Source organism: Osmerus mordax, chromosome 10 (genome assembly GCF_038355195.1).
Source record: "Osmerus mordax isolate fOsmMor3 chromosome 10, fOsmMor3.pri, whole genome shotgun sequence".
Taxonomy (NCBI): domain Eukaryota; kingdom Metazoa; phylum Chordata; class Actinopteri; order Osmeriformes; family Osmeridae; genus Osmerus; species Osmerus mordax.
The window spans coordinates 2,860,086-2,874,354 of record NC_090059.1 but is presented as its reverse complement, the minus strand read 5'-3'; the positions used below and the strand labels follow the sequence as shown (position 1 = coordinate 2,874,354).

Here is a 14,269-nt window from a genome sequence, read left to right as displayed (position 1 = left end):
GTTCCCATTCATCCCATTAATCTTGTGTTGAGTTTGGGTTCCTGTTCCTATAACCCACCAGTTCCCAGCTGATAGACACAATCTCACCAGGACTGTCAGCTTGTTTCATTTTATGTGTTCGCTCTCTCCCCTGCAGGGCATCTTTCCTGCCTGCTTCATTCACCTAAAGGAGGCCACAGTTGAGGGCAATGGGTCAGTACATCTGTTCCAATGAATAACTCGACTCTTTATGGATTCTAAAGGTTTTTATATTGTAGTCGTTTATGACACATTGAGTTTGTCACCTACTCCGGGGTATCTAAGGTTGGATTTTTGGTGTTTTTGAGTGTGTATGTTTTGACGTGTGTGTGACCGGTCCCTGGCAGGCAAAAGGAGACTGTCCTCCCCACTGAGCTGCCCCTGGTCCAGGAGGTCACCACCACCCTGCGAGAGTGGGCCTCCATATGGAGGGACCTCTACGTTGTGAGTCCACACACGCACCTGCTGCACACACCTACACTCACCCACACACTCACACACCTGTACTCGTACACACACTATTGAATACACACTCTATGCACCTCACATAAATATCTAAAATATACTAGTTGACACACACACACACACACACATATGCTAGTTAACCCAGTTGGTCAACAGTTGGCTAACAGTTGTGGCTGGTGCCACTGTTCCAAAGCATGTGAATAAGGTTTTCATTATTTGGTGTGCTGAGCTCCATTTGAGGAAGACTGAATATGTGACAATGGGGAATAGTAAATACAATGACTGTGAAAAAAGAGTAGAAAGAAAATGTTTGGTCACTTGACTTTGATCTCGATCATCTGTGTGCGTGCCCTGGTTCCGCAGGGGGACAAGAGAGAGATGTTCAACTCCGTCCGTGACATGATCTACGACCTCATCGAGTGGCGATCGCAAATCCTGTCGGGCACCCTCCCCCAGGACGAGCTTACCGAGCTGAAGCAGAGAGTCACCTCCAAGATTGACTATGGAAACAAGTGAGGGACAAACTCCCCGTCCTCCTCCAGATGGCTCGGCTTAGAAAGCGAGACTTGGCTCGGCCAATAAACACACTGAAACACATTTAGTCATTTAGCAGACACTCTTATCCAGAGTGACTTACAGTAAGTACAGTGCACGGCCAGGAATCGAACCGGCAACCTTATGATTAATAGCCCGATTCCCTAACCCCTCAGCCATCTGACCCCCTAGATAGATAAAAGTAGATAATAGTATAGTAATAGTATAGAGCTTACTCAGCCTTCCCTTTGCACCACCAAAGGAGCCCATGCTGGGTTTGTGGTAGCCCAGGAAAAGAGAGCCCCCCCCCCCCCCCCCCCCCCCCCCCCCCCTCACCATTGTGGCGGGGAGCACAGGGTGATGAAGGTGTCGGAGCGGGCCCCTAGGAGGATCACACCTTGCTGTGATTTCCTCCTCTGAAAAATTGTGGATTGGGAAGAGAATCTTAGAGTGTGAGAGGGAGAGAGGATCACCAAGGGCTGTAGTGAGAATGGAGAAGAGAGAGAAGCCCTAGGGCTCTAGGGAGAGAGAGACAAAGAGAGAGGAGGATGTTGGAAGAAAGAGAGAGACTCAGCTATAGCTCTAGAGAGAGAGAGAGCTCAGATGGTGTTCTAGTAAAGACAGGTTCTCAGCTGCCGCCAGAGGTAGTTACGGCACTTGTATTTCCGTGATATCAGTCATATATATCCACTCACTAGCGGAAATATACAGATACTGGATATACGTACGACCATTTTCACAAACCAGATATATTCAACACACAGGCAGTTTGTCAGTCTGTCCTTTGAAGAAGTGGAAATGTGTCTGTCAGCGTGACTGTATAAGATTGACAAACAACATTAGTTTGTGGTGCGACAAATATGAACAAGTAAGTTTAAACGCCTCCATAAAGCGTTCAGTTAAATACCATCAAATGACTACCATTTAATCACTCAGACTGTAGGGTAAAAAAGTGAAAGACAAAGTAACACCTAATGTCTGTCTCTGACACGTCTCTCTCCCTCGCTCTCTTATTGCCACCATCCTTCTCTCTCTCTGCCTCACTCATTATCTCTGTCAAAGGTGGATCATCTGAGCACATGCACCATCAGAATAATTGCATTGACTCTTCTGTGTAACAGGTACCTGGACCTGGACCTGGTGGTGCGAGACAAGGACGGCAACATCCTGGACCCTGAGCTGACAAGCACTATCAGCCTTTTCAGGGCCCACGAAGCAGCCTCGAGGCAGATAGAGGAGAGGATCCAGGAGGAGAAGGTAGCCAGAAACCACAGCTGGCCACAGATGGGAGAGGGATCAGAATCAGAATGGATTTTATTTGCCATGAAAGTTTGCACAGACAAGGAATTTGCTTGGCAGGAAGGTGCAAACATTAAACATATAGGAATATACAATTTAAATATGAGGACTAACTATACTAAGGGTACATAACTAACAAACTAAGGGTACATAACTAGCAATGGAATTAGATTAAAATAAACTATACAATAACATATAAAATAAAATATAAGTTGCAGTAATTTACAATAGAAAAATACAAATATTACAAAAAATACAAATGGTACAGGATTGTATTGTCCAGTGCAAAAAGCAGTGTTGTTTTAAGGGCATTTATTCATGAAGTCAGTGTGAACCCTTGGCCTTGTTGAAGAGGCCAACAGCGGAAGGGAAGATACTGGGGGGTGGGGGATGAGTAAGAGAAGGAGCGAGAAAAGGTAGAGGGGGAGAGTGGGGAAGAGGGGGTTGGGTGAGTAAGGCAGGGAGAGAGAAAGGTAGAGGAGGAGGGAGACAGAGATTGGTTGGGTGGTTGGGTGAGTAAGGGAGGGAGAGAGAAAGTAGAGATGGCGAAAGCAAGGATGAGAGAGAGATGGAGGTATAAAGAGAGAGGGAGAGAGTGGTAGGTAGGGTGGGTGGGAGGGAGGGGAAGAGAGATAGAGAAAGGGAGAGAGGGAGAGTAGAGAGAGTCTGAGGGCCTCTTGTACTAACGCTTTTGCGCCCACTTCAGGCGTACTTGTTTCGCAATTTGCACGTAAAAGCATGGCGAGGTATGTACAAACATGCCGCACTGAGGTAAAAGCGCAGACTGTCTGTCGCAGGAACTGTAAATGGCAAATTGCGCTTTTCCGTGTCATGCATATGCATTCACGGGAGGGTCATGGGGAAAGTGGGAGTTTCCTATAAAGAGATGGGAGGGGATGCGTAAAGTGCGCCTAATTATGTATTCCGCTGTATGTACAAAAAATGCCTGTGAAAGTGCACCTCTATTTTGAGGTGAAAATTCTCCGCCTGTTTAAAGCAGGCGTAAACCAGGATGTGCATATGCCTCCTGGTGAAATGGCAGCCGTAACCCGAGCAAGACGAAGACATACGCCAAAGGATTTTTGCCACAAGGATCACACTTTTTGAGTTGAGTGAACACAAAATCCTTACGCGTTAGAGATTAAGCAGCCATGCAATATTACAGTTAATCAAAGATTACATTGAATCTCCGACTCAGCGTTCACATTCCATTCCAGCAGTTGTTAAACTCCTCGATACATTACAAGTATTGGCATCAGGATCATTTCAAGCAGTCATCGCTGTTTTGACTTTGGTGGCTGATCCAAGATAGAAAAAGAGAAGGAGGCCCATTCAATTGCGTGTTTAAATCCTCGCAATGTACGGTATACTGGGCGGAGAAAGGCGCTGATTACCTGATGACTTGCAGGTTTCGTATATACAACGTAAACTGAAGTATCACAGTGTGCGCAATCTGCGGGTTGGCCATGGCGCTAATAACGCTACGTTTGCGAATGTACGAACATGAGGCCCTGAGTGTGTTCATACCAGGAAGTGTAAAATACAGGCGACTATCATGCATCACATCGGCGCAATGATGTGCATTCAGCAGGGTGAGGGCTCTCTGACAGCTGAGACAGAGAGGGAGTTGAGCCCAGGCCTCGTCTGCCTGTAGACACACACACACACACACTTGAACTCTCAGAGGAAAAAGGGCATACCTGGGCAACAGAGAAAAGGGATAACATTCAAGTGCCTTCATCTTAACCTCCCTAGGTCCTTGACCCACAATCCTGAATTTCATCTGTGCAGGTAGCATGGTTCTGGAACACAGCTCCCCGTTCTGCTACACACTCTCATTACGTGACCTTTTCATCTTCCCCTCTTTGCATATGGACGGGCATTTTGAAATTTTCTCAGGTCACCCGCTAGGAATATTAATTTGGGTTTTCGGCTGCCAGTTACCCAGGACCAAAACATACTCTCTCACACACATAAATACACACGCGCACAGTTTATAGACTGTTCAGAAGATCAGACCAATAAAAAAAACACACCTTGCAACGATTGCGTGTGGCGCCAAGGAAGACCTCCTGTCAGGTCCTTTTGTGTAAAGGTGCGTCATTTTGTATGTTAACACGCTTAATACATTTAATATACCCCCCATCTCACACCACCACTATCACCCTTCCCCCCACCCTCTTCCCTCGAACTGGGAAACAGATTGATTTATAAAGCCTGATAAATTCTTCTCCCGAATTTATAAGCACATCAAACTGTCAAAGACCCCACCCTTACTCCTCATCCTGACGGACGATAAATAACCCCTGTGCTCGTCACCTTGTCCTCTGCATCAGTACACGGAGAGCGTTTCTATTTGCCTACCCGGTCCCCTTCCTCCTCGGTGTTGTCCCCAGGGCCGGCCACCTCCTACGCAACCTTCCCGGGCCGGGGCTGTGAAGGGTGGTCTACTGAAGAGTGCTGGCCCCCTTAATTGAAGGCAGCGTCTCTCTCTCTCTCTCTCTCTCTCTCTCTCTCTCTCTCTCTCTCTCTCTCTCTCTCTCTCTCTCGCTCGCTCGCTCTCTCTCCCGCAGTCCCAGAAGCAGAATATCGACCTGAGTCGCCAAGCCAAGTTCGCCTCCACGCCCTCCTTCGCCCTCTTTGTGACTCTGAAGAACGTGGTGTGCAAGATAGGGGAGGACGCCGAGGTGCTCATGTCTCTCTATGACCCTGTGGAGTCCAAGTTCATCAGGTACGTGTTCAACAGGAACCGCATGAACACAGTGCCACTGGTCTGAAGACAGCGAGTCTAGCGCTCTGACCAGGGCGTCTGGCTTTGTTCCAGGATTACTACAACGGCCAAACACTAGTCAGGTGAATTGTTTCCAAACAGAGTGTGTGTAGTGTTGGCTCAGCGTATAGTATTGAACGTCTAATTGCAATGTCTTGATTTCAGTTAACCTTTTCTCACCCTTAGTGAAAACTATCTGGTGCGATGGTCAAGTTCAGGGCTGGTAAAAGACATAGACCAACTTCACAACCTTCGATCAGTATTCACGGTGAGTGTGTGTGCGAGTGATAAGGTTTGTGTGGGTGACTTCAAGCTCGAATACTTGTGTGTGTGCTGGCTGTGTACCGGTTAACCATACATGTCGCTAGAGTTGAGGTTGAGGCAATGTTTACCCAGCTTGTTTATGAAAAGGCTAGCTGTATTTACCGGGGAGGGCTATGGAAGGGGTCACCTCACCAATGGCCATACAAGGGCACAGGCCCCACCCCCACCCCCTCCTGCACACAGGGGTTTAGAGCAGGAAATGAGGACACAATCAAAGTTGTGTCAAGGCAATTTTCGCCAAACCGTGCCTCCTTCACAGTCCCTGAAAAGGTTCGATCAATTCATCAATGCTTGGATGGACCTGGCAAATGTCATTGCCTAATAAGCAGCCACAGTCCCCACAGTCAACTCCAACGTAAACATTCTGAGACGCCCACGTTCTCTCAGCAGGGGCAGTCCATGACGACCCATTTATCTCTCTCTTGTTGCCTTGTCTCGTCTCCCCCAGGACCTGGGAAGCGAGGATCTGAAGAGAGAGAAGATCAGCTTTGTGTGTCAGATCGTCAGGGTGGGCCGCATGGAGCTGCGCGACAACAACACCAAGAAGCTGACATCAGGGTTGAGGAGACCCTTCGGAGTGGCAGGTAACCTTGCCTGAGTTGTCCAGTAACACTAGTCCCAGTCCTGTAGGTCCAGGTACGCACACTTGTCCGGTGAGCCCCTCTGTGTTTTTATGTGTGAGAGGTCTATCAAGCCCGCCAAAACAAGCAAACGAAGACATCTGTCAGAAATGTCAAGATTTTTGGGGTGAAGTTAATAAGTAGGGTCTGGATCCTCTCTGTGGACAAGCTGCTCCGTAGGAAACTAATTTGATGGCATTGTGCTGTCGCTTCTCCTCTCAGATAACAGAGATACAACAAGGAAGAGTGAGAGGAACTGATAGAGTGACAGAGAGTATGGTGTCCTGATATACAAGACAATGGTTTATTAGGGAAGTCATCATCTCCAGTGCTGTGCAACTGGGGAGGGAGGTAAATAGAGAGGGAGTGAGGTGGAGGGAGGGAAGTAGAGAGAGGTAGAGAGGGGGTGGAGGGAGGGAGGTAGATAGAGAGGTAGTGAGTTTGAGGGGGAAAGGTAGAGAAAGGGAGGGAGGTTAGAGTGAGGTAAGTGGACAGAGAAACGGAGGGAGGGTGAAAGAGAGGGAGGTAGTGAGAGAGGGAGGGAAGATGAAAGAGAAGGAGGTAGTGAGAGAGAGGGAGGTAGGGTGAGAGTGGGAGGGAGAGAAAGAGGGAGGGAGTTGGGGAGGGAGGGAGAGAGAAGAAGGGTGGGAGATAAAGAGGGGAGGGAGTGAGGGAGATGTGAAGACGTCAGTTTTTGACATCAAATGCGTTTTTTGAAGTCAGACGGGGAAATGCTTTCTGCAGTGTTTCTCCCCACTACAAAGCTGCCTATGTGGGTCAGGCCTGGGGAATCAAAGGCTGCCTGGTGTCACTTGTAATGTGGGGGAGCGCTGGAGAATTTCATCACAGGCCCAGGAGTGCTCTGTCGGCTGGCTGATGAAAGTGGTGTGGTGGGCGGGGGCACATGGCTAACCACACAGACCTAATGGTTGAAGTTGAGTAGGGGGGTCTTCTTTACCATTCTTCTTCTTAGAGGTCTGACCATTTTGTGACACTCGCCCTCCAAATCGAATTTCATTTTATTCATATACATTTAGTCATTTAGCAGACGCTGTTATCCAGAGCGACTTACAGTAATAGCCCTTTTTACAAGTAACGTCACAGAAGGCTTCACATGCGCCCATAGAACTGCGACTAAACTACCCCTAAACCCCCTCCGCTTCCCCAAACCCACATTCTTGGTTTCTCCCTTATTTCAGTAATGGACGTCACTGACATCATTAATGGCAAGACGGACGACGAGGACAAGCAGCACTTCATCCCATTCCAGCCGTGAGTATGACTACCACGGTCCTCACACACCACGGCCTTCACACACTCTGGTCCTCATTCAAACTCACACACTCTGGTCCTCATTCTAACTCACACACTCTGGTCCTCATTCTAACTCACACACTCTGGTCCTCATTCAAACTCACACACTCCGGTCCTCATTCGCACTTACATAACATTCAATGGAACAGGGCTAAGGAATGTCAACATTAGGGATGCACCAAAATTACGAAAAATACGAAAATATAAACAAAAAATATATGCTGCCCAAAAGTGCTCAGGTTTCACTTGTTCGATCCTGCCATGATCACGGGACCAAATTAAAGTTTCAGGTTGGATATTCAAAATATATTCCCTGTTAGTTATCTTAGGTCCGCCAAGAGCAGTTAGGGACTGTCAATAAGTTACAAGTTGTTTTATTGAAATGGCATTAGCTCTTTATCCATAGCTCCTGAAAAGAAATTCATCTCACAATTTTTTTAATAAATGATTTAAACATTTCAATTTCAATAGCACATTGGTCATGTGACCTACTAACCTAAAACTATTTTCAGACTATCTGTGAATTATCCTTATTTAATGCACACCCATTAGGTTGTCCAGTGTAATTTCAGTTGATTTTCCGTTAATATTAAGGACATCAAATTTGCAATCTGCAGTGTTGGTTCAGCAGAAATTTGGTACGGGGCCGATTAAGTAATCTTATATGTTTGTGTAAACTTACATGGCAATACAAACTAATTCTGATTCTGATACAGTTACACCATTGGTTTAGAACCAGAATTTTCATTTCGGTGCATCCCTAGTCAACAAAGGTCAGTATCAACAGATGCTTCTCCTCTGCCTTGTGCTTAAACAGTGTGTGTGTGTGTGTTTGTGTGGAAAGGGGATAAGGGGGTGTGCTTGATGCACGCCAAGACGCGGCACTGTTTTTTTTACAGAAGTGTGGTATCCTTGACACTTGATTAGTGTGAGCTTTAGACGGTAGAGCTCCCTCTATTCCCTGCTGACTTCATTAAGGCAATCTCATTAACTGTTCCTGTCTTTGGAGGAACCAGCAGAGCCAGCGTAACCTTTTTCCTTAACACGATTTCCTGTCTTAATTGGAAATGCTAGCGGATACAGGCAGTTTAGCTGGCAGATCAACTCCGGCTAACATTTTTATCGGTGCGCATAAATCATGGGCATAATTACAACATCCTCCAGTAGGACAACACGATTACAAGTGGTTCAGCACAAATAGCAGCGTCTTTTCAACCAAGCCGGTGTAGCCGGAGTATTGGTGGCCGGTCGTCTTGACTCCATCTGCTCTCGAGACAAGGACCGAGGAACAGGAAACTGTCACTGCACTCTGGACAGGACCCCGTCTTTGGAAATGAGCCATATAGATCAACCGGGTGTCAGACCATAATGCAGTTTGTTGTTGTTTTCACAGTGGCTCTACCCCAGTAAGACCGGGACTATGATCACCTTCACTCACCCCATCATAAAGAGTAAAAAGCCAGGAAAACTGGTCTTCTCTTTTCACTGCGACTGCCTTGTAATGGAAGGAGGCTTTTGTTTGTTTCATTACATCCTGCTAAATGTTATGAATATTCCAACAATGGGCATTTTATCCCCCCGGCGTATTTCCCTGAAATAATGTCAAAACATGTTCAGAATGCCCACCCCCGGGTGTTCTGACACACAGGGCAAGCGGGGGTGTTGCTGAGAGACAAACGTGACGTTGTGTAACGTTGTTATGGAGGGGTAATACCTCTGTTGTTGACGTTGGTTGTGTTTCATGTGCCTATTTGTAGCAGCGCTGGTTGAAGAGGGGGGAGTCCCTGAAGGGGCCTGTCAATGCTAGCAGCTCTCTGTTCCTTTCCTTGTCCCAACTCTTCTCCTCCTCCGCACTCTCTATCTCCCTCTCCCTCTCCCTCTCTCTCTCTCTCTCTCTCTCTCTCCTTCCTTCTCTCCGTCTCTCTCTCCCTCTCTCTCCCTCCCTCTGTCCGTCTTTTACCGCTGCTCGGCAACGGGGGGGGGGGGGGGGGGGGGGAGGAGGAGGAGGAGGAGGAGAGGGGGACTCCCACCACCCCCCCCCCCCCCCCCCCCCCCCCCCCGGTCACAGCTGCTTCCTGCTGCTATTCAGCCACTGCTTCACTCAGTTACTTTGGCTCTCACTACCTACTCACTAGATCTCTACACTGTCACACAAGACACACCAGGGTTTCTAGTAGGTTCAAAGGCTTAGCGGCTGGGTATGTTGGGAAGTCTCTGTGTGACTGGACTGATGCTCAAAGCTTCACTCCATCCAGTCAAACAGAGGTCGGAGCGCTTTGAAAGGAACCTTGATTCCCACTTTTGCCGGTCTTCAAGGGGGGCAGATATGGGTGCCTTCTTCTAAACTGATGATTTCTCTGTGTTTCTGTCATTTACCCATCTTGCCCAACTGTTGGCTAACAAATGGCTTTTGTCTCTGTCACTGTACTTTGCATCACTGTTTGGTGTTTTTTTCCTCTTTCCCATCCTCTTTCCCCCATCCCTTCTTTCACGCCCGTCACCCCCCGTCCCGTCTCTCTGCCCTCTCCTCCTGCTCCTTCCCTTCCTCTCTTCCCTGTCCCGTCTGTCTGCCCTCTCCTCCTGCTCTTTCCTCTCTTCCCTGTGGTGTTTGCCTGTCGTGTGCATACTCCAGGCTAGCGTTGGATGACGCCATCCGCCACAAGCAGCTGAACATCTCCCGTTTTTCACCCAGGGTGGCGGGGGAGAACGACTTCCTCCAGACCGTCATCAACAAAGTCATCGCCGCCAAAGAGGTCAATCACAAGGGCCAAGGTACTGTGACCGGGGGTAAACAAGGTTTCTCAATAGCATTTTACTGAGATGTGTTATTTCTCCTACGTACGGGTACGGTCACACATAACAGTACCGTAACACATATATGTTAATAACATGTAAGCAACAGAATGTCTCCAAATGACACAACTATTGTACAGTAAATACTATATATACAGTATATGTTCTATAACTATATAAGGATATTCTATTATGTATATAATATACAATCCTAAAAGTATTTTAGGTCATATTGTAAAATGTTCTGCACATTTCTGGTACATCATGTATCATTATTATAAAGACAACATAGTAGTAACGCTACAGCCCAATTAAATTGCACTGCTGCAGGGACTGTTGGAATGTTCTGGAAGAAATGGTATATGACCTCTGCTATTCAGTTGACTCTATCAGCTGATGCTCACTGCAGACTGTTGGTCTAAAAATCCTGTTTCACACTTCACTTCTATTGAGAGCTGTTTAATTATTGAGAGTTGTCTCTTGTATCTAGGTCAATCTGTATTTTTGGTACTGAGGGGGAAAAGTTTGCACAAAATGATTAGACAGTTCAACGCCTGCCAACGATTTTGACTTATGCCTCTCTATATAGCAATCCTTAGTAGCCACTGGGTTTTATCCTGTGAACCATGTCAGAAGGTCTGATCTCAAGTGTTTCAGTTTCTATTTGAAACCTGTTTCTCATCATCTGGACGTTCCCTGGTGGAACATGAGCTGCCACCCAAGATGAGGTCTGTAGGAACACCATGCCCCTCCGGGCGGTAGCGTCATGCTCCACCAGGAGGGTCAGGGTTAGCTGAGGAGGTACCTGGATGAATGTCAGGTGCACTAAGCCTCTGACTAGGCCGGCAAGGGGGGGGCTGGTGAGGGGGTGTGGGGAAGTTCCCGGGAGCAGCATGAAGTGTGAGTAAGGCCTCTGAATATCAAAAGACTTTTCGAGCTGCGGTGCTAGCAAGGAATCTGTCAGTTCTGACAACACCGAGCATTTGTCGGAAAAGCACTTCCTCTCTATCATGCAGCATGCAGCGAACAGCTTTAATGGGATGACCTGCGCTGTGGGGGATACATCTTAGCCTTCTCTGTGTGTTTGTGTGTGTGTACTGAAGGAGCGTGGATCTGCTATAACGGGTCCAGTTAGGCGCCTGACGGTCCACCAGGCAGTGTTTCTGCTCTCATTAAAGCAGAGCGCAACCAGGAGAAAACCATTCCGTTCAGCTGTGTCATTTCTTAGAACCCCCCTCAAAAAACAGATCCATTAAATTCCCTCGCAGGTCCAGTTGTTTCAAAATGAGAGCCCTTTGTTGGAAAATGAGTCCGACTCAGAGAGCGACCGCCATCTCCGAGTGTGGGTCTCCTGCCCAATTATTTAACTTACCCAACCTCCAATTAGCGCCCTGTTTGAACTATTTTAAAGTTATACCGGAAGCAGGCCTGCATTTCTTAAAAGGAAGCTGGCTTTGATGAAGAACTCCATGGTGCTTTGAGGTCTTCTTGCAGGTCACTGTATGTTAGACTGGAGATTTTGAGTGAATTCTGAACTTTGGTAGAAGGGAGCTGGTTTTCAGGAATGTTTCCATCTTCTGATGCAGGCGTTCTGCTGTTAGCTGTGTGATGTCACATCTCTGTGGTCTCTGCCAGGTCTGTGGGTGACGCTGAAGCGACTTCCTGGAGACATCCACCAGATCAGGAAGGACTTCCCTCACCTGGTCGACCGATCCACCGCCGTGGCACGCAAGATGGGCTTCCCTGAGATCATCATGCCAGGTAAGGAGGTCCGCCTCGGGAACCCCCCCGCTGTCCTCAGGGACACGTTCGGCTGGTGACCCCCCCCACACACACACCTGTTTTGAATGCACATATTTCAGTCTTCCTTTGAAAGCTTTTTCCGCATCTCTTCCAAGGTGATGTGCGCAATGACATATATGTGACCCTGGTCCAGGGCGAGTTTGACAAGGGCAGCAAGACCACCCCCAAGAATGTGGAGGTCACCATGTCCGTGTATGATGAAGATGGCAAGAAACTGGAGGTAGGAGTTTTGTTGATTATTTAAAAAATAGTCGTGTCATGTCCCCCCCCCACACACACACACACACAAACACACACACAAACAACCCCCCACAAAAAAAACACCACTAGTCAAACTACATGCTCAACGCTCCTGTCTTCAAAGTGTGGAAAATCACCTTTCTGTTGGAAAGCCGGTGATTTGCGGCACTAGCTGCAGTCTTGTTAAGTCAGCACTGCACTTAGGCCATCAAACTGACACAAACAGAGTCAGAAAAGATGAGACAGGCTGTTTGGCACTTCAGCCTGTCATAGCCAAGAGGCTGAACATCCAGTGCCTGTTGTTTGATTGACCAGACCAATGTTAGGTCTTTCATTGTCTTGGGAAAAATGAACTCTTTTGGTCCCAGAAGTTGATGGTCTAGGAAGAAGTTGATGGTCTGGGAAGAAGTTGCTGGACCTGTAAAAAAAAAGAAAGAAAAATAACTTATTTTGTAACAGTGTTGGTTTGAATCAGTGTCTCTCTCTCTTCATCTCTCTCTCTTTTTCTCTCTTTCTCCATCTATCTTTCTCTTCATATGTCTCTCTCTCTCTGTCATCCCTACATGTTCTCTCAGTTCAGTTCCCCATCCTAACGGGGACCTTCCCCCCGTGTGAGGTGCAGATTACCTCATCAGTCTCAGCTGCCTCAATTATGCAGTTAGTTCCAGATTGGAAAAGCAGCGCTAGTAAATGAGTCCCAGCCACCCCTCCTCCCCAGGGGCGAGTGGAAATGCCGGAGCGAGTCCCTTCTTTATGAGAGGAGCCGTACAGCAGGCCCCTGGTGATGAGCTCTACTACTGGCTCCCTCTCCAAGCTAAACGGGCCACTTACCGCTATGACAGACTTCATGCTGTAGAGATGAGTAGATAAACCACACTTTAATTGTTATTTTTTTTTGCCCCCACTCTGGAAAAACAAAGCTCCTTGGAGGCTTTGCTAATCCATGCGCCTCGTCCCCCCCGCCGCCCCCCCCCCCCCCTTCTGTGTTTCATATTGAGTGCTGCTGCCTTCAGGCAGTGGTGATGGGAGTCTCTGACGTTGCTCTACACGGATTAACAAACATTAATCAGCCTCGCTGGTGTCTCGCCTGCGCTGTCCTGGAGGGAGCACGCGTTTTCATAGACACTTCTGCTCCAAGTTGCCAACTCCCCAGGGACATGACAGAATCCGCTGTGGGTGAATGCAGTCCCTGAGCGAGTGGTTATTGGCTACCAGAGAACTGCATCTGAGATGAGGGCCATGTCGTTTCTGTGATTATGGTTGAGGAGGCAGGATCGGAGTCTGACTTTTGTTACCTGTGACAATCATACCAACTGTCTCTAGATGCGTTTTTTTCTTTTGACAAGGAGCAATCAAACACAAGCACTTACTGGCACCTTTGCCCTCAGACAGAGATGGACATGCAAGACCAGACAAGATCTAGCCCCCCCCTTTCCTGTGTCATCTGGTCCCAGGATTCATGGTGCTCAGGCGTTTAGTGGGGGCGCAGCAGTGACCACCTGCCCCCCAGCTCTGCTCTCCGTGGCAGGTGAAGGCTCAGCCTGTTATCCTCATAATCGCTGAAAGTTAACACGCCATTAGCCCCGAATGTGTCATCGGCGTGCGCCGTCCACAACTGTTGGAGGAGAGGAAGATGGAGAGGGAGAGCGGCAGAAAGAGAGGGATGTGGAAAAGAGAGAGAGAGAGAACCAGAGAAAGAGAGAGAACCAGAGAAAGAGAGAGAACCAGAGAGAGAGGTGAGATGTGTGTGTGTTTCTCCCTGTCTGAATGATAATAATACATGCAGGCCACATGCGATGAGTGAGTGCAGTCAGCACTGCAGCAGGAGACCCCTCCTTCTTCAGTATTGAGATTCTCATGTATGTTTTCCTTTGGAGCCGGCTGTCAGGGGCTGTTAGTTATCTAGCTACACCCTGTAGGACGGTGGACAGTCTGCCCTTCGTGTGTAACGCCACGGCCACACGCGTTTTTTAGTGTTAACGTTTTTTTTGTTTTTGTTAAACACTGAAGCTTTCCCTTTCCAGGAAGGAATAAGTGGCATGCTATTTGCTACTTGCTGTGAAAGCGTCCAGTGTTTGGACAGAGCGGT

The 14,269-nt window shown here is 47.9% G+C and overlaps 1 protein-coding gene across 1 annotated transcript in view; it reads left to right on the top strand.

The window, feature by feature from the left end:
* The window catches only part of dock1 (dedicator of cytokinesis 1), a 208,916-nt gene that overhangs the window by 36,163 nt on the left and 158,484 nt on the right, over positions 1-14,269 (top strand). The window contains exons 4-14 of the mRNA XM_067244751.1: positions 137-192; positions 366-462; positions 847-995; positions 2,139-2,274; positions 4,890-5,047; positions 5,273-5,354; positions 5,859-5,994; positions 7,230-7,302; positions 10,037-10,116; positions 11,773-11,898; positions 12,036-12,160. Coding sequence (XP_067100852.1) covers positions 137-192; positions 366-462; positions 847-995; positions 2,139-2,274; positions 4,890-5,047; positions 5,273-5,354; positions 5,859-5,994; positions 7,230-7,302; positions 10,037-10,116; positions 11,773-11,898; positions 12,036-12,160 — 1,218 coding nt within the window. The remainder of the gene's footprint in view (positions 1-136; positions 193-365; positions 463-846; positions 996-2,138; positions 2,275-4,889; positions 5,048-5,272; positions 5,355-5,858; positions 5,995-7,229; positions 7,303-10,036; positions 10,117-11,772; positions 11,899-12,035; positions 12,161-14,269) is intronic.